A 22,187-nucleotide genomic window follows, 5' to 3' on the forward strand; every position below is an offset into this window, starting at 1 on the left:
AGAGTAAAGCTCTCACATTTTGTCAGTGTCCTGATATACTAATATCATAAATAGTCAAATGTCCGCTAGTTTCCTGTGATGAAATATTCAGTAATAGAACTATAACAAAATTGCTGAATATTTTATTATTTTTCATTTTTGTTTTGCAGGTTTAAGTAATATTGATTGGTAATGGAGACATTTCAATTCTTCTAAGTCCTGATTATGAAAGAATTATAAGTCAGATTTAAGCCTGGTCGTTAGTTGATTTTACCCCTTTTTCAGACTATAGTTTGAACATGTAAACTTTGATTTAATTAGGCTTAATTACATTATAATGGTTTCATTTTCAATGAATGAAGTTTGCTATTATTTTGATGGCACATCAAGTTATTTAATCTTACTAAAATTTGTTATTGGCTTTGTTTTTGTATTTTACTGCATAAAAGAGGCATCGTTGATTACTTAACCGTGCTTTCTACATGAATGAAAGTAATGTATATATCAATTCAACCACTAATGGTTGCTTCTATATATTAGCTATTGTAAATAATCCTGCTATGAACGTGACACTGCAGATATCTTTTAGAGTTACTGTTTTCATTTCTGCTGGATATGTTCCCAGAATAGAATTGCTAGATCATAAGGTAGTTATATTTTTAATATTTTTTTTACTTTCCTTTTTTTTTCTTTTTTTTTAAAGTTATCTCTGCACCCACTGTAGGCCTGGAACTCATGAGAAATCAAGAGTCGCATGTTCTCCCAACTAAGCCAGCCAGGTGCCCCCTATTATTAATTTTTTGAAGAACTCTGAACTGTTTTCCGTAGTAACTGTACCAATTTACATTCCCACCATTGGTGCATAAGGGTTCCCTTTTCTCCACATCCATACCATTATTGTTTTATCTTGTGTTTTTGATGGTGGCCATTCTAACAGGCATGAGGTCATATCTCATTTTGGTTTTAATTTGCATTTCTTTAATGATTAATGATGTTGAGCATTATTTCATGTACCTATTGACCATTCATATATTTTCTTCTGAAAAATGTCTATTTAGGTTCTTTGCCCATTTTATTTTTTTTTTAAGATTTTTTTTTTAAAGTTTATTTTTGAGAGAGAGAGAGAGCGCACAAGTGAGGCATGGGCAGAGACAGAAGGAGAGAGGGAATCCCAAGCAGACTCCATGCTGTAAGCACAGTGCCTGACGTGGGGCTCAATCCTGCAACTGTGAGTGAGATCATGACTTGAGCCAAAATCAAGAGTTGGATGCTCAACCCACTGAGCCACCCAGGTGCCCATGTCCTTTACCCATTTTAAATTTGATTATTTGAGGGCACCTGGGTGGCTCAGTCAGTTAAGCGTCTGACTTCGGCTCAGGTCATGATCTCACAGTTCGTGGGTTTGAGCCCCTCTTTGAGCTCTGTGCTGACAGCTCAGAGCATGGAGCCTACTTGGAAGTCTGTGTCCCTCTGTCTCTCTTTCTGCCCCGCCCCCACTCACGCTCTGTCTCTCTCTGTCTCTCAAAAATATTTTAAAAAATTTTTTAATAAATAAAAAATAAATTAGATTATTTGTTTTTCTGCTGTTTTGTGAGTTCTTTATATAGTTTAGATGTTAAGCCCTTATCAGATATATGGTTTGCAGATATTCTTTTCCTATTCCATAGGTTGTTTTTTCATTTTGTTGATTGTTTCTTTGCAATGCACAAGATTTTTAGTTTGATGCACTCCCACTTGTTTGTGTTTGATTTTGTTGCTTGTGCTTTAGTTGTGATTTAAAAAAAAAATTACCAAGACCTATGTCAAGGAGGTTTTTTCCTATGTTTTCTTCAGAGTTTCATGATTCAGGTCATACATTTAAGTGTTTAATCCATTTCAAGTTAATTTTTTGAATCTTGTAAGATAGGGGTCAAGTTTCATTCTTTTTACATGTGAGTATCATATTTTCCCAGTACCATGTATTGAAGACACTTTTTTTCCCTTGAGTGTTCTGGCTTCCTTGTCAAATATTAGTTGGCCATATATGCTTGGGTTTATTCCTGGGTTCTTGATTCTGTTCCATTGGTCTGTGTCTGTTTTCATGCCAGTACCATGCTGTCTTAGTCCATATAACATGAAATCAGAAAATGTGATGCCTCCTGCTTTGACCTTCTTTCTCAGGATATCTTTGGATCATTTGTTCCGTATATATTTTAGGATTGTTTATTTCTGTAGAAAAGGCCATTGGAATCTTGATAGGGATTACACTGAATCTATAGATGGCTTTGGTAGTATAGACATTTTAACAATATTAATTGTCCCAATCCATGAACATAGGATATGTTTCCATTTATTTGTGTCATGTTGATTTCTTTCATGAATGTCTTGTAGTTTTAAGAGTAGATATCTTTAACCTCCTGGATTAACTTTATTCCTAAGTATTTTATTGTTTATTTGATACTGTTATAAATGGAATTCAGGTTTTTTTTAAATTTTTTTTTAATGTTTATTTATTTGAGAGACAGAGCATGAGCGGGGGGGGGGGCGGGGCAGAGAGAGAGAGAGACAGAATATGAAGCAGGCTTCAGGCTCTGAGCTGCCAGCACAGAGCCCGACGCGGGGCTTGAACCCACAGACCGCAAGATCATGACCTGAGCCGAAATTGGTCACCTAACCGACTGAGCCACCCAGGCACCCCTGGAATTCAGTTTTAAAATTCTTTTCCAGGAAATTTGTTGGTTGTTAGTGTATAAAAATTTTACTGATATTCTATCTTGTATCTTGCAACTTTACTGAATTGATTAGTTCTAGCTTTTTTTCTTTGGTTATTATTTTCTATATGTACAAAATCACATCATTTACAAATAGAGATGATTCTACTTCTTCCTTTCCAAATATGATGCCTTTATTTTTCTTGCCTGACTGCTCTAGCTAAGATTTTCAGTACTGTGTTAAAAGGAGTGGTAAGACTGGGCACTCTTGTGTTGTTCCTGATCATAGAGAAAAGCTTTCAATCTTTCACTGTTGAGTATATTGTTAGCCTTGGGCTTGTTATATATGGCCTTTATATTGTTGAGATATGTTTTTTTATGTTTAATTTTTTAAGTGCTTTTATCATGCACAGATGTTGAATTTTGTCAAATGCTTTTTCTGTGTCTATAAAGATGATCATGATTTGTTTCTTTCCTTCTGTTACTGTGATGTATCACATTGATTCACTTGTGTATGTTGAACCCTCCTTCCATCTCACTTGATCATGATGAATGGTTCTTTAAACGAGGTGCTGAATTTGATTTTTTAGTATTGGTTGAGAATTTTTGCATCTGCGTTCATCAGGGATATTGGCCTGCCATTTTTTGTTTTGTTCTGTTTTGGTCTTTTTTTTTTCCTAGTAGATTCCTTATTTGGCTTTTGTATCAGGATAATGCTTGCCTCATAAGAATAATTTGGAAGTGTTCCCTCCTATTCAAAGTTTTGGAAGAGTTTGAGGGGGATTAATGTTAATTTTTACTTAAATCTTTGGTAAAATTCATCAATGAAATCATCTGGCCCTGGGCTTTTCTTTATTTAGATAGTTATTGTTACTGATCAGTCTCCTGGTGCCTGGTGGAATTGATTTATTCAGATTTTTTATTTCTTTCCAATTCAGTCTTGGTAGGTTTTATGTTTATAAGAATTTTTTCCATTTCTTTTAGGTTGTCCAGTTGGCATATAATTGTTCATAGTAGCCTTTTATGATTCTCTTTATTTCTGTGGTATCAGTTGTAACGCCCTCTTTTTTGTTTATAATTTTGATGATTTGTGTTCTCTCTTTTTCTCCCCCCTTTCGTTAGTCTGGCTAAGAATTGTGAATTTTCCTTATCTTTTCAAAGAATCAGCTTTAGTGTGGTTAATCTTTTCTATTATTTTCTGTTCTGTATTTCATTTATGTTCTAATCTGTGTTATTTCCTTCATCTACCTTTGGGATGTTTGTTCTTTTTCTAGTTTCATAAGGTGTAGTATTAGATTGTTTATTTAGGATCTTTCTTATTCATTAATACAAGCAGTTATTAGTATAAACTTACCTGTTAGAATTGCTTTGCTGCATCACCTAAGTTCTGGTATGTTGTTTTTCCATTTTCATTTGGCTCAAGAAAAAATTTTTTATTCCCCCTTTAATTTCTTCTTTTATCCATTGGATTTTCAAGAGAGTGTCATTTAATTTCCAGATATTCGTGAATTTCCAGATTTCCTCTTGTTATAGATTTCTAGTTTCATGCCATTTTGGTCAAAGAAGATACTTGGTATGATTTCAGTCTTGTTGAATTTGCTAAGACTTGTTTTGTGGTCTAACATATGAACTATCCTAGAAAACACTGTATATACCCTTGAAAAGCATGTGTATTCTGCTGTTTCTTTAATATAATGTTCTATATATGTCTGTTAGATCCATTTGGTCTATGGTTTTATTGTAATTTGCTGTTTCCTTATTGATTCTCTGGATGGTCTATCCATTGTTGAAAGTGGGGTATTAAAATCCCCAACTATTATTGTATTGCTTGTCATTTCTCCATTTAGCTGTTGTTGTTTTTTTTCTCATATATTTAGGTGCTGCAATGTTGGGTCCATAAATACTTACAATTGTTAAAACTTATGGATGGATTGACTACTTTTTTATTATATAATGACTTTATTTGCCTTTTTTTTTTTTACGATTGCTAGTTTAAAATCTGTTTTGTCTGATATCAGCATAGCTACCCCTGCTTTACCGTTTCCTTGAATGTCTTTTTCCATCCCTTCACTCACTATGGGAAGTGAGTCTCCCATAGTCAGCATCTTAGATGGATCTTTTTTTTTTTTTTTTTTCAGACATCCTGTGTCCTTAGATTGGAGAATTTAATCTGTTTATGTTTAAAGTACATTAGTATTCCCCTCACCCCCTGTCCACAGTTTCAGTTACCTGTGGTCAACCATGTTCTGGAAGCAAATAATCCTCCTCCTGTCATATCATCAAGATATCAACAGTAACATAATTCCATGTGTCACAGTGCCTGTTATTCACCTTACTTAATCTCATGTAGGCATTTTATCATCTTTCATCATCCCAAGAAGAAGAATGAGTAAAATGCAATAATATATTTTGAGAGAGGGGGAGAGATATTCACATAACTATTGCTACAGTATTGTTATAATTTTTCTATTTCATTGTTAGTTACTGTTAATCTCTTGCTGAGTCTAATTTATAAATTAAAGTTTATCATGGATATGTATGTATAGGAAAAATCATAATATATGTAGGGATCAGTACTATCTGCAGTTTTGGGCATCCACCAGAGCTCTGGGAACATACCCTCTGCAGATAAGGGGAGACTACTATAATTATTAATAGTTAAGGACTTACTGTTGGCATTTTTGTTCATTGTTCCTTGTTTGTTTTGTCCCTTATCTCTTACCCTGCTGTCTTTTTTCATGTTTTGATGTCTTTTGGTAACAGTATACTTTTGCTTTCTTATCATGTTATTTTGTGTAGTTGCTACAAGTTTTCCCCTTGTGGTTACAAAGAGGCTTATATAAAATATGTTAAAATTATAATGCCCTATTTTAAGCTGATAACAACTTCACTTCATTAGAATTGCTAAATTGTACACTTCTCCTCCCTGCACACTTTAGGTTATTGCTATCACAATTTACATATCTTTATATTGTGTAAGTAATAACAGATTATTGTGTTTATGGTTATTTTTACTACATTCATTTTTTTAAATTTAAACTGAAGTTGAAGTTGTAAGTAAATTATGCACCACAATTACCATATTACAGAATCTAACTTTGATGGCATAGCTACCATTTCCAGTGAGTTTTATGCTACCTCCTTATGTTATTATGATGTTAATTAGCATCCTTTCCACTCAACGAACTCCATTTAGCATTTCTTATAAGCTAGGTCTAGTGGTAATGAACTTCCTCAGCTTTTGTTTCTTTGGGGGAAAAGTCTTTATCCCTCCATTTCTGATGCACAGCTTTGCTGGATACAGAAATCTTGGTTAACAGGTTTTTTTTTTCTTTTAATATTTTGGAGGTTTCATCTCATTTTCTCCTGGCCTGCAAAGTTTCTGTTGAGAAATCCACCCATAATCATATGTGTTTTTTCTTGTATATAACTTGTCTCTTTTGCAGCTTTTAAAATTCTTTATTTGTCTTTTGACAACTTAATTATAAGTTAATTATAATGTGTCTCAGGATAGCCCTATTTGGATTCAGCCTGTTTGGGTCTTTTTGGGCCTCATGGATCTAAATATCTATTTCTATATCTAGGGTCAGGAAGTTTTCAGCCATTTATTGCTTGAAGTATACTTTCTGTCCTTTTCCTGTTCTCCTTCTGGAATTCCCATAATTCAAATATTTTTTTTTTCATTGTGTCCCATAAGTTCTGTAAGCTCTCTTCACTCTTTTTCATTCTTTTTTTTTTCTTTTTGCTCCTCTGAGTGAATAATTTCAAATGGTCTGTTCTCCAATATTTTTGGTTTTTGTTCCTTTATATTAGTACATTGAAAAGTAATAGTATGTTGAAAGTTATTTGCGTTTTTCCTATGGGGTTATGTTACAATTTGATATTTTCTTTAGTTTCTTTGATTCTATTGTATTCAACTTTATCATTTTTTTCCAAATGAATTTCAAATTCAAATTGAATTACATTTTCAAGAATGTATAATTTTAACATTTCAAAAGGCCACTCTATGTATAGTGTCACATTCAGAAGAGTCTTTCTTCTGTTTCTATTTCTTTATTCCATTCCCACTCACCCTGATAGAAAACCATTTTCTTTAGTTTATGGTTTGTTCTTCCTGTTTTTCTTTTTCACAAAATAAGCAAACTTAAAATTATATGTAAATTCTAAAAGAGTATGTGTATATACTAAAAGGATATGCAGTAAAATCTTGGTTTTAGAGCATAATTCATTCTGGAAATATGCTTGTAATCCAAAGCACTTGTATATCAAAGTAAGTTTCCCCATAGGAAATAATGGAAACTCAGATGATTCATTCCACAACCCCAAAATATTCATATAAAAATGATTACAGTACTGTAATATAATGCAAAAAGATAAAATACATAACGTAAAAAATAAACAAATTAACTTGCCCTTACTTTTGAAAACCTTCATGGCTGGTGTGAGGGAGACCAGAGAGAGGAGGGTTATTGTGTAGGATGACTTTCACTATCACTAACAAAATCACTGCTGTCTATTGGCTCAATGGAATCGATTTCTTTTCATGCAACTTTAACAAGGAACCTATCCAATGACACTTGCTTTTGCCTCCTTTTAAGGATTTCATGAAAATGTGACATTGCATTGTCGTTAAACAGATTCATTGCTTGCACTGCTACAGCTTTATTCAGGTGGTCCTTTTCTACAAAATTTTGCAGTTTCCCACATTTTACACATCTCCCTAATCTCATTTGAAGTAAGGGATTCCTCTACCTTTTCCTCCTCTTCCTCTGTAGATGAGATCTCCTCCATAACCTCTTGCTGTTCTTCGCGATTCAGATCCATCAGTTCGTACTTCTCAATGATTTCCTTCTTAATTTCCACCGTAATCATCTTCTTCTTACTGCCTTTCTTTTCAACCTTCTTGTGCATGGAGGCCATTGTATACATTTGCACAGATGTTGACTACAGTACAGTATTAATAGACTCTTATGATATCCTGTATTTAGTGTAACTAGCAATAAGGCAGCAGAGGAAAGCATTCCTAAGCATTCGAAGCATTCCTAAGCTTAGTCTTGTATGGAAAAGCAAAGGACTGTCTGTAGGTGCTTTGAAGTGACAAAAAGAGTGCGAGTTGCGAGCACCTTCCATCGTCCTGAAAGGTCACTGATTTCTGCCACACTCCATGGCCTGAAACTGAGCATCTGAATATGGGAGATAGTCACCCACAATCCCACAGTGAAGGAGAGAGAGAGAGAGGGAAAAGAACCATTGGCTCAGTTGTGATCATGTGAGGTTTGGCATCACGTACTGTTCATCTTGCAGAACACTCACAGAACAAGTTACTCACAATCCAAGGTTTTAACTGTATATGATTTTAGTTCTCACTGTCTCTTAAAACATACATATACACATACAGACCCACACTTTTGAACTCTGCTCTTTTTTTTTTAATGTTTATTTTCAAGAGAGAGAGAATGTGTGTGAATGGGGGGTGGGGGAGGGGTAGAGACAGAGAATGACAAAGAACCCCAAACAGGCTCTGCATTGTCAGCACAGAGCCTGGCATGGGGCTGGAACTCATGAACCATGAGATTATGACCTGTGTTGAAGTTGGGCACTTAACTGACTGAGCCACCTAGCTGCCCCTGAACTCTGCTCTTTTTTTTTTAAATATTCACGAAATATCCTGGCAGTTACTCCATATAGATGGATTACTCTGCATAGCTTTTCCTTGTTTGTTTATTTTTTAAGTTGCTGTATGGTGTTCCATTGAGAGGATTTATCAGTTTATTTAACCAGTTTTGTATGGATGGGTATTTAGCTTATTTTTCACATCTTGGCATTACAAGTGATGTCTGAAAGAGTACTTATGCGTATGTTGTTTCATATTATACATGCATTTGTTTTATACTTCAAATATTTGGCAATGTGTAAAATTTTACTGTCTTGACTTTGTACATGGGATTTTTTGTTTATATTGGTGTTAGAAACAAAATAGATGGCAGTGTTAAAATAGATACTATAAGTATTAGAAAAATCAGGAATTTGAGCTAATTATGAAAGATGACAGTTCATATCAGTGAAAAACATATATTTTAAAAGCAATCCATTGTCATTTTATAGCAAGGAAATTAAAGTTCGAGACTACTGAAACTGAGATATTAGAATTTTTAACACTAGTTTTGAATTTTTAAAACAGTTAGACTTAATCATAGTTTAATTTATATATGAATTAAGTATGAAAATAATAATGACCACAGCTAATATATATCTTTTACTATGTACTGGGTAATGTGCTCAACAATGCATAAACTTAAGTTGTTTATTTGTCATGAGGTGTACCTATAATTATTTTTCCATTTATAGGTGAGGAAAATGAGGTAAAGAAATGCTAAGTGACGTGCTCTTACTTAGACAGGTAGTAAATAGCAGAAGCAAGATTTGAATCCAGATAGTCTTCATTATAGGGCCTGGGCTTTTAATGACAATGCTACTATACTTCTGTTGGGACTCACTATTAATTTTCGATATCAAGTTAGCACTGACCGAAAATCTTTATGACTTTAGATTCTGAGTTCTTAACTACTGTGTTCTATTTTTTCCCTAAAAGTAGTATAAGATATTATGTGGTTGTTATATCACATTTATCATAAGCATTAGTACAGGATTGGAATTCCATTCATAACAGCCACAGCATCTAACAGAGCATCCCTTCTATACCACCATTCTATATGTACCATATTTTTGAGCCATTAAAATTATTTATGTTCCTGTTTTTCAGTGGATGATTCAGCAGCCACACAAAGCAGCAACATTTTTTGGATGCATTGGGATAGATAGATTTGGAGAGATCTTGAAGAAGAAAGCTGCTGAAGCCCATGTGGATGCTCATTACTATGAGCAAAATGAGCAAACAACAGGAACTTGTGCCGTGTGCATCACTGGTGACAACAGGTCAGTGTAATTCCAAGGGAAGGTTTGTACTAATTACATATTTAAACAATAGTAAAATCTGAATTCCAATCTGAATTTGGAATTTAGATCTCATGAATCTTGAATGTTTTAATAACTCTTCTTCCTTGGGGCACCTGGGTGGCTCAGTCAGTTAAGCCTCCAACTTCAGCTCAGGTCATGATCTTGCAGTTTGTGAGTTTGAGCCCCGCATCGGGTTCTGTGCTGACAGGTCAGAGCCTGGAGCCTGTTTCACTTTTGTCTCCCTCTCTCTCTCTGCCCTTCCCCCGCTCACGCTCTGACTCTCTCTCAAAAATAAATAAACATTTAAAAAAAAACAACTGTTCTTCCTTGTATAATTTTCTTTAAAAAAAAAAAATGATCCTTATTGTACCTGCTTTTGTATTCACGAGGAATATAGAATGAAAATTTTTTTAAGTCTATTTATTTATTTTGAGAGAGAGAGCATGAGCAGGGGAGGGGCAGAGAGGGAGGAGCAGAGAGAGAGAGAACCCCAAGCAGGCCATACACTGCCAGCATAGAGCCTAATGCAGGGCTTGAACCCACAAACTGTGAGATCATGACTTGAGTGGAAGTCAAGAGTCTGAAGCTCAACCCACTGAGCCACCCAGGCACCCCTGGAATGAAATTTTTGGGACTATCAATTTCAGTCTCTAATTTTTAAAAAAAAAATTTTTTTTTTCAACGTTTTATTTATTTTTGGGACAGAGAGAGAGACAGAGCATGAACGGGGGAGTGGCAGAGAGAGAGGGAGACACAGAATCGGAAACAGGCTCCAGGCTCTGAGCGTCAGCCCAGAGCCTGACGCGGGGCTCGAACTCACGGACCGCGAGATCGTGACCTGGCTGAGGTCGGACGCTTAACCGACTGCGCCACCCAGGCGCCCCCCGTCTCTAATTTTTATAATTAAGATCAGAAAAGGAAAATAAGGAAAACATTTCATTTAATGTCTTGTAGCTAGTTTCTTGCTGAAACTGGTATGAAAAGAATGAATGATCTTTTCACCATATCCTTAGATTGGAATATTCAGATACATAGACATATAGACACATGTATTTTGCAACATATATAAAATACTCCATTATATCCAGTGTCCTACGAACTAGGTCATCTAAAGCATTTCTGGCAAACAGTCATCTATCCATATCAAACAACTTCAGTCATGGATAACGCACCACTCAGAAAACAATCCATTACATTTTTTTTTTTTAATATTTTTTTCAACGTTTATTTATTTTTGGGACAGAGAGAGACAGAGCATGAACAGGGGAGGGGCAGAGAGAGAGGGAGACACAGAATCGGAAACAGGCTCCAGGCTCTGAGCCACCAGCCCAGAGCCTGACGCGGGGCTCGAACTCACTGACCGCGAGATCGTGACCTGGCTGAAGTCGGACGCTTAACCGACTGCGCCACCCAGGCGCCCCAGTCCATTACATTTTTATGCAACTTTACTTTTTAGAAAATTCTTCTTTCTATGAACTTGAAATAGATCTCTCAGGAACTTCCCATACATTAGTTGTATTCCTGCCTTTTGCAGCTACACAGAGGCTTTTCTTCAGTATATCCTTGCATTATTACCATATTGCTCATCAGCATCTTTTCTCTCCTTTGCAAGGGAAAAGCAGAATAACTTCTCTAGCTGTTATATTAAAATCAGCAACAATGATCTCTTTTTAAATAATGATTTACTAGAAATTTTACTTTCCTTATACCTAGAAATATTTAGTGTGTCCTCCTACATTCCCTATCTCCTTTCTTACCCTTCTTTCCCTCCTTTCTTATTTGCTGCTTGTCTTCCTATATTTCCTCCCTTCTCTCTTCTCTTTGCTCCCTTCTTCCACTTTCTTACCTCTGGTTGTTTTTTGTTTGTTTGTTTGCTTGTTGTTTGTGCATTCCTTGATCTTTAGCAAATGTATGTGAAGGACCTGACAGTTTTATGTCCAGTAGTTATTGAATAACTAAAAATATAACTTTTTAAAAACAATTAGGGTCCCAAAGCCATGTTTAAACTTTTCCTATAATTTTATTTTTTGTGTGTAGGAGAACTTGATCATTTTAAGGTTTTAAGAAATAAAACCATTTATTGTTCAAACATTGAAATATACTTATTTATACTTTTTCCCTTTTCAGTTTTCCTAAAGACAACTTTAATATGCAGATACACTTTTCTCATTAGTGAAAAATAGGTCAGATTTTGCCTTTGATACCATTTGGGGTAGTATAAAATTGCTAAATTGTTTTTGTATGCTAAATTGGTATTTTAAAGAGCAGTTATGATCATATTAGCTCTCCCAGATGTCAAAAGCTTAATTAATATACTAATATTATGGTTGTGGTGATCAGTAATGTTCAGATGATGTTAGAAGTGAAAAACTAGGGGGAAACTCTCACATCAAACTTATTATCAACTAAATTGTAGAACCTAATATGTTTAGATAAATTGTTTTAGATAGGGCTGGTCACTCTTAATATCACTATCCAAAACCCAGGAACCAAAGAATTTGGATAATGCAATATTCTTCTTTATTCATGTTTTCATTCTCCAAACTCTGAACCATAGTCACTTGGATAGTGAGAGTACTTACATTTTAGGGAAATAGTGTAGTTTACTATCAAAGAGTAATTTTATTATCAAAATAGAAGTTAGTAACTGGTACCACAAGTGTTTGCTTTTTATTTTTATGTATAATTATTTCTGTCAAAATTTTGCTAAAGTCATGACTACTAGAATATGTTTTAGGAGTGCCTGGGGGGTTAGTTAAGCAGTCAGTTAAGTGTCCGACTCTTGGCTTCAACTCAGGTAATGATCTCACAGTTTGTGAGATCAAGCCTGGTGTTAGACTCTGCATTGACAGTACAGAACCTTCTTGGGATTCTCTTTCTCCCTCTCTCTCTGCCTCTCCTGCTCATGTGAGTGCACGTTCTCTCCCTGTTGAATAAACTTAAAAAAATAAGTTTATTATTTTAGGGAGAGAGTGAGAGAGAGACAATGCAAGCAGGGAAGAGGCAGAGAGAGAGGGAGAGAGAGAGGATACCAAGCAGGCTTCGCACTGTCAGCGCAGAGCCTGACATGGGCTCGAACCCATGAACCATAAGATCATGACCTGAGCCGAAACCAAGAGTCGGATGCTTAACTGACTGAGCCACCCAGGTGCCTCTAAAATAAAATATTTTTTATAAATTGGGCCTAATTATTCTTAACTTTGTAATATAGTAATATTTGCATATAAATATATTGATTCATACTGTTATTATTTTTAATCATTTAATCGGGCATAAATTTGAATTGATGTATCCTGAAGTAGTCAATTGGCATATGGATGAGTAGAAATATGTTTTGGAAGGGAATTAGTTTTTTTTTTCCTTAACAGAAGAACCAACCATTTTATAAAAATCTCAAGTGATGAAATGGTATGTCTATTTTTTTTAACCATAACTGTTCCCTTGTGAGAGTGAAAAAAATGGCAAGTTATTTTCTAATTCCAGAATCAGAATGAGGAAGAAAATATTTTTATTGATTTGTATTTAACATAAATAATTATTTTATTAACTGTATTTGTTGTACAATAACCAAAATTACTATCTGGCACTTGTAGCAAGATTTTAAATGCAGTGTCCTGCTTAGATTCTTCAGCTGCAAAACTGGACCAGTATAGGGAGTTTTCGTCTAGAGAAATTAATTTTAATTTACTCCAATCTTTAAAATGTATTGGTTTGCAAATTAATATGTCATAGTAAATAGGGCCTACATTTATATGTGTGTTTTGTGAGATTAATCCCATACCTGGCTTTTAAAGCATTAGGTTAAACAATGTATATAACATGTTGATAGTTAAAAACTGAAGTTTTTGTATATAGGTACATATGTTCATATGTCTTTTTTTGCATAACAACATAGTTTAATTTCCTAACTGCATTTTAAACCATTAAAATATAGGAAATGGATAATGTTATCATTTCAGTACCAAAGGAAACAAATTCCAGTTTTTCAAAATAGGTGGTATTAAAACAAGGATCAATATCTCTGTTTATCTCAAAGGTAACAGAGAAGTCTCAAAAAGTGCTCAAAACAAATTTAATTTTATTTACATTTATAAAATCAATGTGTAGCAATTAAAAAATTAAGAATTATGGGAATGCAAGCTGGTGCAGCCACTCTTGAAAACAGTATGGAGGTTCCTCAAAAAACTAAAAATAGAACTACCCTACGACCCAGCAATTGCACTACTAGGCATTTGTCCAAGGGATACAGGTGTGCTGTTTCTAAGGGACACATGCACCCCAATGTTTATAGCAGCACTATCAACAATAGCCAAAGTATGGAAAGAGCCCAAATGTCCATCGATGGATGAATGGATAAAGAAGATGTGGTATACACACACACACACACACACACACACACACACACACAATGGAGTATTACTCAGCAATCAAAAACAATGAAATCTTGCCATTTGCAACTATGTGGATGGAACTGGAAGGTATTATGCTGAGTGAAATTAGTCAGGCAGAGAAAGACAAAAATCATATGACTTCATTTATATGAGGACTTTTAAGAGACAAAACAGATGAACATAAGGGAAGGGAAACAAAAATAATATAAAAACAGGGAGGGGGACAAAACAGAAAGGACTCATAAATATGGAGAACAAACTGAGGGTTACTGGGACGGTTGTGGGAGGGGGGATGAGCTAAATGGATAAGGGGCACTAAGGAATCTACTCCTGAAATCATTGTTGCACTATATGCTAGCTAATTTGGGATGTAAATTTAAAAAAAAATTTTTTTTTTAATTAAAAAAATTAACAATTAAAATGTAAACCAAAATTTGCAAAATGTATTGTTAATTAATTTTATAGAAGTACATGACAACTTTAACTATCGTATTACAGCCTAATTGCTTTTTGTTGTTGTCTTAGGTCCCTTGTAGCTAATCTTGCTGCTGCCAATTGTTATAAAAAGGAAAAACATCTTGATATGGAGAAAAACTGGACACTGGTACAAAAAGCAAAAGTTTATTATATAGCAGTAAGTATTTACCTAATTCAAATTTCCGGTACATATTTACACTGTTAAGTATAGTTTTTTAGTGGATATACATTTTTAAATAATTGTCTTTTACTTATCCTGCAAATTATTAGCCCATGTCAATGCATATATCGGAATCATTATTATAAATAGAAACATGATCATTCCATGGTAACATTATTTGTATTACTTACATTCAAGTCTACCTCTTTTTGGATACATTATACATAGATGTGTCTTAGGTAAGTATCAAATTCCATATTAAACCAGTTTCTTAAGATCTTTTGAAGTAATACTAAAAATTTACATTTTATATTTTCAGGCTGCTTGTTGCGAATGATGCATGCATTGTGTGGGAAAATAGTAGTAGTATAAATATTCACTGCAAACAGAGCTTATTTGCCTAAAAAAATCTTAATTGCTGTTTATTCCATAGTAATTACTATGACATGTTTTAATTTAATATTTCAGAAACATTGATCGTGACAAATCTCTTAAATCTGGGAATAAGGGCAGCATGTAATTTGAATTATTAAATATTCTGACATAAAAATAATTGGTTAAGAGTTCATTTCTAAAATAAGATGGTACTAAAATTTCCCTGAATTAATCACCCCATGAATACCTTGTTTTTATTTAATATGAGTTAAATGTTCCTGATCACAAATAAGTAGATACCTACGAGAAATTAGAAGTACCTCATATGCATATAATATATGGTTTTGGTATAACAGCTGCTGCCATTCACTACCTGAGCTGTGAAACAGCTGCAAAGACGTGTAAAAAATTGATTATCCAGTAGTAACATGTTTATTGAAAATATAATTATTTCTTTCAGTCTAGTGTTAATGTCTCCTACAACATGTTTATGTTCACTGCTTTAGGCTTTACAAGGTTATTATTGATTCCTCTATAAGGCAAATCGTACCCCTTTATAATGTCAAGTAAATTCTTACGTTGAGAGGATTATATACAGGATGTTAGCTCTTTTGACAGTATGTGAGAAAACATTTCAAAAATTAAGAAATTTTCCCTCTTCATTGTCTTCTATTTTATTTTTCTAAAGGGCCTCATTTTTTTGTTACTATCTTGGATGCCTGTTTTGTAGTGTGGTTCTTTAAGGGGAATTTATGTGCTATTTCAAACCATCATGCATTTGAAAATCTGATTTTCATAGAACACCTGGTTTAAAATTTGGCATTATTTATGTTATTTATATTGGCTATGAAGTATGATAATATGGTGGAAAACTACATTTAGCAAATAATTATAATTCTATTTTGATATATAGCAATTGGACTCCAAATTATGAGTGGAAACACTCAGTCTTAAACAGTTATGTATATTTAACATAGGCCAAGCTTGGATGAATGGAATTTTTATGGTAGTATAGACCCAACTTGCAAACAACTTAGAGTTTTTAATAATTATGTACCATAGTGCATGTAGCCAACTTTGGGCAAATTCAAATTTTTATAATATTAACAATTTATATAAGTCCAGGTTTATATAAAATGTAGAGCGCTCAGTTTGGGTCAAATTAATAAAGAAGATTGAATTATTTTTAAAACTTGTTAAAAATAAACATCCAGAAACAAATACCAAAAATGGATTCCAGTTGATATCTCTGAGCTGTTAGCCCTTAGTTTCTATTTCAGCAATTTTGTAAAAGGAATGCTGTTTTACATTGCCAGGCAAGTTAATAGTTTGCTGAGAGTTTGGCTATTTTAAAATAGTTCTGAAAATATAAGAGTCATAAGGGATACCTGGGATGCTGTATATTCTACAACTATTTTTTTTTTTTTACTGTTTGTTTATAACTGTTTATTTGTAAGAAAGATAGCATGAGTGGGGGAGGAGCAGAGAGAGAAGGGGCACAAAGCATCCAAAGCAGGCTCCACGCTGACAGCAGAGAGCCCAATGTGGGGCTTGAATTCACAAACCGTGAGATCATGACCCAAGCCAAAGTCAGATGCTTGACTGAGCCATCCAGGTGCCCCTGTTTGTTTATTTTTGAGGGGGTGGCAGAGAGGGAGACAGAATCCCAAGCCTGCTCCATGCCGCCATTGCAGAGCCCAACACAGGGCTTGAACTCCCAAACGGTGAGATCATGACCTGAGCTGAAACCAAGATTCAGACACTGAACCTACAGAGCCATCCAGGCACCCCTCTACAACTATTTATTTTGATATTAACTAAGTACATAATGCTTATTCATTAAAATCTGTGAAATCTCTTTTGAAATGTAATGTTATGTGTACAAAGACATTCTGCATTTCTTTTATTATTTTTTAAATTAATTAATTTTTTAAGTTTCAAGTTATTATTTAAATCCTAGTTAACATACAGTGTAATATTAGTTTCAGGAGTAGAATTTAGTGATTCATCACTTAAATATAACACCTCTGCAGTTCTTTTAATCCTTTAGTTTCCTTCAAGGTCCAGACATCCAGGATAGTCTTTTCCTAGCATATCCTCAAACCACAAGTTTAGATTGAGTAGATATATCTATACTTATTTCAACAAATTAGGTGGACTCCTCCATATTGGTTCTGTAGGGTCAGCAGTCTTCTCACATTGTCATTATAAATAGCTGAGGTTTAACAAGCTGAAATTCTGGGAACTCTTTCATTTCAAAATTTCTTGGCCTGAGGAAGCAGCTCAGTGTATCTATTCAACGAATTTCCATAATTAAGACATCTATGTGCATTATGTAAAATAAACCAGATCTACATACTCGGCTCTTCTTTCCACTATTCCATAAATAAATAATGCTCATGAGCATTAAGAAAACCCAAAACCTTGATTGTCTTTTTTGTCACATAATTCAGTGAACTTAACAATGCAGAGTTCACGTCAGAAACTTCACTGATAAAAGCTAAAATGGAATACGCATATACCAACATTTTCTTTTGGTTTAAGTAAGTGTTTACATCTTTTTTTTTAACCTTCATAGGAAGTGTTCCATTTATGGCATGTAAACTCAGTTTTTCCATGTTTAAACCAAATTCCTCAGTTTTTTCCTAGTATGTGATAAGGGATTACAGTTATGGTGACAGTTAATTATATTTTTGAAAATATAAATTCCAGGTACTGTTCACCTTAACATCATATTCTCTTGCAAGAAATACTTCTTATAATAGCCTTTTTAAGGCTATGATATTAGGAAAGATTTATGAAAAAAATTAGGAAATTGGAGCTATTCATTTTTCTAAACTATGGATTTCCTTTTTAAAACAATATTAATGTTATGAAAAATGAGAAAATTAGCTTACAGCATTTTATCCTGTTCTTGATTTTTTATACTTATATTTTTATTTTATCTTTGCATTTTTAGTGTTTTAATATTTGCATTCTATTCTATAGCCATAATACTTACAGTCTTGTTTCTATATTTAAATGAGTTAAATGCTCAACCACCACCAAGTATTTTACTCCATCCTCCTATTTCTTTATTGTTTATTTTTATATCCCTCATTTGGCTGCATTTTGTCATTTTTATCCCAAGGAAGGACTCAGAGCTTCTCTCTCTCCTTGAGATTTTATTTACTTCTTACTGCTTTATATAGAAATAACAACTTATTTGGTGTAATACAAAGTACTTCTTTGTAGATATTGCTTTATTTCCTAGCACTTTCTATGGGAAACCTGAGTCCAGGTTGGTTTTTATTTCTGTTCTTTATTATTTCCTTATTTTTGCTTACTTTAGATTTAATTTGCTCCTCTTCTACTCTTCATCCTTCATCCTCACCCCCCCATTCATACTCCATCTTTGCTTTCTTTCTCAAGGTGGAAGCATAATTTATTGATTGGAGACTTTTTGCTTTAGACCTTTAGTGCTATAAAATTTCTCTGTGAGTATTGATTTGGCTGCCTCCCACAAATTTTGATATGTCATGTTTTCATTTTCATTCAGCTTGTAAAACCTTCTACTTTCTCTTTTACTTTCTTCCTTGACTTGAATTATTTAGAAGCATATTGTTTATTTTCTAAATATGGATATTTCCCAGAGATCTTCCTTTTACTACTATTATGGATTTGTATATTCCTCTTTGCATTTCTATCAGATTTTTCTTCAATGTGTTTGAAGCTGTTATTAGGTCCATAAGGATGTAGGGTTAATTATATGACCCATTTATCATTTGAAACATTTAATCCTGGTATTATACTTTGTCCACACTAATTATTCTGTCTGATACTCTGATATTAATATAGCCAATTCAACTTTTTTTTTTTACTATTAATATCTTGGTATATCTTTTTCTACCCTTTTGCTAATAATCTATTTTGTGTCTTTATTTTTTAAGTACATCTTTTGCGGTGCCTGGGTGGCTCAATTAGTTAAATGCCCAGCTCTTCATTTTGGTTCAGGTTATGATCTCACAGTTCCTGAGTTCAAGCCCCATGTGGAATTCTCTCTCCCTCTCTCTCTACCCCTCCCCTGCTCACACCCTCTCTTACTCTCTCTCAAAATAAATAAATAAACTTAAAAAAAATAAAGTGCATCTCTTGTAGACAAGATTTTGTTGGATCCTATTTTTTTATCCAGCCTAAAAATGTCTGTCTTTTAATTGGGATGTTTATACCATTCCCATGTAATATGATTGATATGATTAGATTTAAGTTCATCATCTTGGTGTTTGTCTTCTGTTTGTCTTCTTTGTCCTTCATTCTATTTTTATTCTGTCCTGCTTTCTTTTAGGTTAATCCAGTATTTTTATTTCCATCATTGGGTTAATATCTCTTACTCTTTATTTATTTATTTTTTATTTTAGTGACTGCATTAGGGCTGATAGTATACATCTTCAACTCATTACTGTCTGTGTTCATTTTTTTTTTTTTTTTAATTAAGTAAGCTTTGTGTCCAGTGTGGGGCTTGCACTCACGACACTGGGATCAAGAGTCACATGCTCTCCTGACTGAGCCGTGTCTTCCTTCAAATAATACTATATCCTGTCACTTATAGTATAAAAACCTTACAATAGTATACTTCAGTTTCACCTCTCCAAGTCTTTATGTTATCACTGTCACGCATTTTCCTTTTTTAATATTTTAATTGTTTTTTTAACATAGCTTTATTAATATATAATTGACATACCATGAACAGACAAATTTTATTTTTACTCATGTTATAAACAGTGTAACATTATTTTTGTTTAAATTGTCAAATATCTCTTAAAGAGATTTCAATAATTTAAAAAACCTATTTATTCATTTAATTACCACTTCCAGTTCTCTTTATTCTTTTGCTTAGAATTATATTTCCATCTGGTATAATTTTCCTTCTGCCTAAAGAACATTTTTAGCATTTCATATATTTGGGTCTGTTGGTGATGAATGTTTTCAGTTTTTGTATGTTTGAAAACTTCTTTTTTTCACCTTTATTTTTAAAAGAGATTTTTGCCAATTCTACTTTGACAGTTTTTTTGTCTTTCAGTACTTGAAAAATGTTGCTTTACTATCTTCTCTCTGAATTGTTTTTTTTAATAAGAAATCTGACATCCATACCTTTGTTCCTTTGGATGTAACATTCCACATACCCCCAACCCTGGCTGCTGTTAAGATATTTTATTTATTACTGGGTTTGATCAGCTTGATTATATTGTGCCTTAGTGTATTCTTTTTTATATTTCTTGTGCATGGGGTTTGTTTAACTTCTTGCAGCTGTGGATTTATAATTTTTATTATTTTTGGAATGTTTTCAGCCATTATTTTAAATATATTTTCTGCCCAGCTGCCCTTCACCTTTGGGTCTCAAATTACCCATGAAGTTGTCTCCGTACCTCAGTGATGCGACCCTTTTCATTTTTTTGGATACTTTTTTTTCACTGTGTGTTTCACTTTGGATTGTTTCTTTTGCTATGCCTTCTAGTTCACTAATATTATCTCCTATATCTGAACTGTCATTAATCCCATCCAGAGTATTTTTCATCTTATTTGTTGTTTTCATATCTAGAAGATTGAATTGAGTCTTTTATCTCTTCTTCGTCTCTACCTTGGACACATAAAATACAGTTAAAAGAACTATTTTGATATCTTTCTCTATTAGTCTTTACATCTTTGTCAATTCTGGGATAGTTTTGAGTGGTTAGTTATCCTCCTTATTAAGAATTGTGTTTTCCTTTCTCTTTATATGTTTAGTTATCATTAGTTTTCATTGGTAAATTTTATTGAGGTTTATTCTGGGATGCAGTTATGTTACTTGGAGCAAATTCAATATATTTGGGTCTTGCTTTTATGATTTGTTAGGTGAGTCCGGAGTAGTACTCTTTTAATGGCAATGGTTTCTCAACCAGGGACAATTTTCCCCCTTCGGGACATTTGGTAAAATCTGGACATATTTATTATTGTGATGAGTGAATGTTCCTACTAGTAAATATAAGACAGGAATGTTGCCAAGCATCCTGTACTGTATGAGACAGCACTCCACAATAAAGGATTATCCATTTCTAAATATCAGTACAGCCAAGGTTAAGAGACCCTGGTCTAAAGCTAAACATTCCCTACTACTGAAGTGAGACCTTCCTGTGCTCTATGCAGTGCCACATTAATTATGTTGTAGATGGTGGAAACAGGCACTATTCCCAGAATTATGTGTGCCCCAAGTACTGTTTCCTCTAATCCTTTTCCCTCTAATTCTTTTGAATGACTCATTCCCAGGCTCTGATCTGATGAATGTTGATAGAGGAATCCACTGTAGGTTTCCAGTATTCTCTGTAAAGTTTTCTCTTCTCTGCTATTCTTGCCTCTGAACTCTAACTACCCAGTTCTTCCCACCCTCCACTCTATCTCCTTAACTCCCTGGGCTGTCTGTCCTTTCCAGTTTCTGCTTATTGTGCTGTAGCCTGGGAATTCTCTCAAGGCAGTAAGCCGATTCTATGTTAGGGCTTGCCTAGATTGTTTTGCAACTCTCAAAGATCACTGTTTTTCATCCTTGATGTTCATGGTCTTAAAAACTATTGTTGAATGCATCATGTTTGTTTTTGTTGTTGTTTCATGCTTGAGGATATATCCAGTTCCTGTTTCTCCACTGTCTTCTGCCTTGCATTTTTTTTTTAGAAAGGAAGTCATTCTTAACCATTGTTTCTCCTTATCTCTCTTTTTTCCTCTAACTGCTTTTAAGATTTTCTATCACTGGTTTAAGCAATTTTATTATGATATACCTTGGTATAGTTTTCTTTATGTTTCTTGTGAATGTGGTTTGTTCAATTTAGAAAATTTTCTGTAAATATTTTCTCTTCCCACCTCCATCCACTTTTGGAAAGTCCATTTAATATTAAGCCACTTGAAATGTCCCTTACCTTAGTGATACTCATTTCATTTTTTCTCTTTATTCTTCATTTTATATAATTACTATTGCTATGTCTTAAAATCATTTCTGTTACAATATGCCATGAATCACATCCAGTACATTTTTTATCTCAGACATGATAGTTTTCATCCCTGGAAGTTTGATTTGGACCTTCTTCACTCCTGCCATGAGTACATTACATACTCATGTTGCCATCTGTCATTTTTAACTTAGGTAATGTAGTT

The 22,187-nt window shown here is 33.8% G+C and overlaps 1 protein-coding gene across 4 annotated transcripts in view; it reads left to right on the plus strand.

The window, feature by feature from the left end:
• Positions 1-22,187, plus strand: part of ADK (adenosine kinase) — a 529,136-nt gene that overhangs the window by 236,858 nt on the left and 270,091 nt on the right. For all 4 annotated transcript variants that reach the window (XM_045439672.1, XM_045439675.1, XM_045439674.1 and 1 more), the window contains 2 exons: positions 9,433-9,605; positions 14,543-14,651. In XM_045439672.1, the coding sequence (XP_045295628.1) occupies positions 9,433-9,605; positions 14,543-14,651 (282 nt within the window). The remainder of the gene's footprint in view (positions 1-9,432; positions 9,606-14,542; positions 14,652-22,187) is intronic.

The sequence above is a fragment of the Leopardus geoffroyi genome, chromosome D2 (genome assembly GCF_018350155.1).
Source record: "Leopardus geoffroyi isolate Oge1 chromosome D2, O.geoffroyi_Oge1_pat1.0, whole genome shotgun sequence".
In the NCBI taxonomy this organism is placed as follows: Eukaryota; Metazoa; Chordata; class Mammalia; order Carnivora; family Felidae; genus Leopardus; species Leopardus geoffroyi.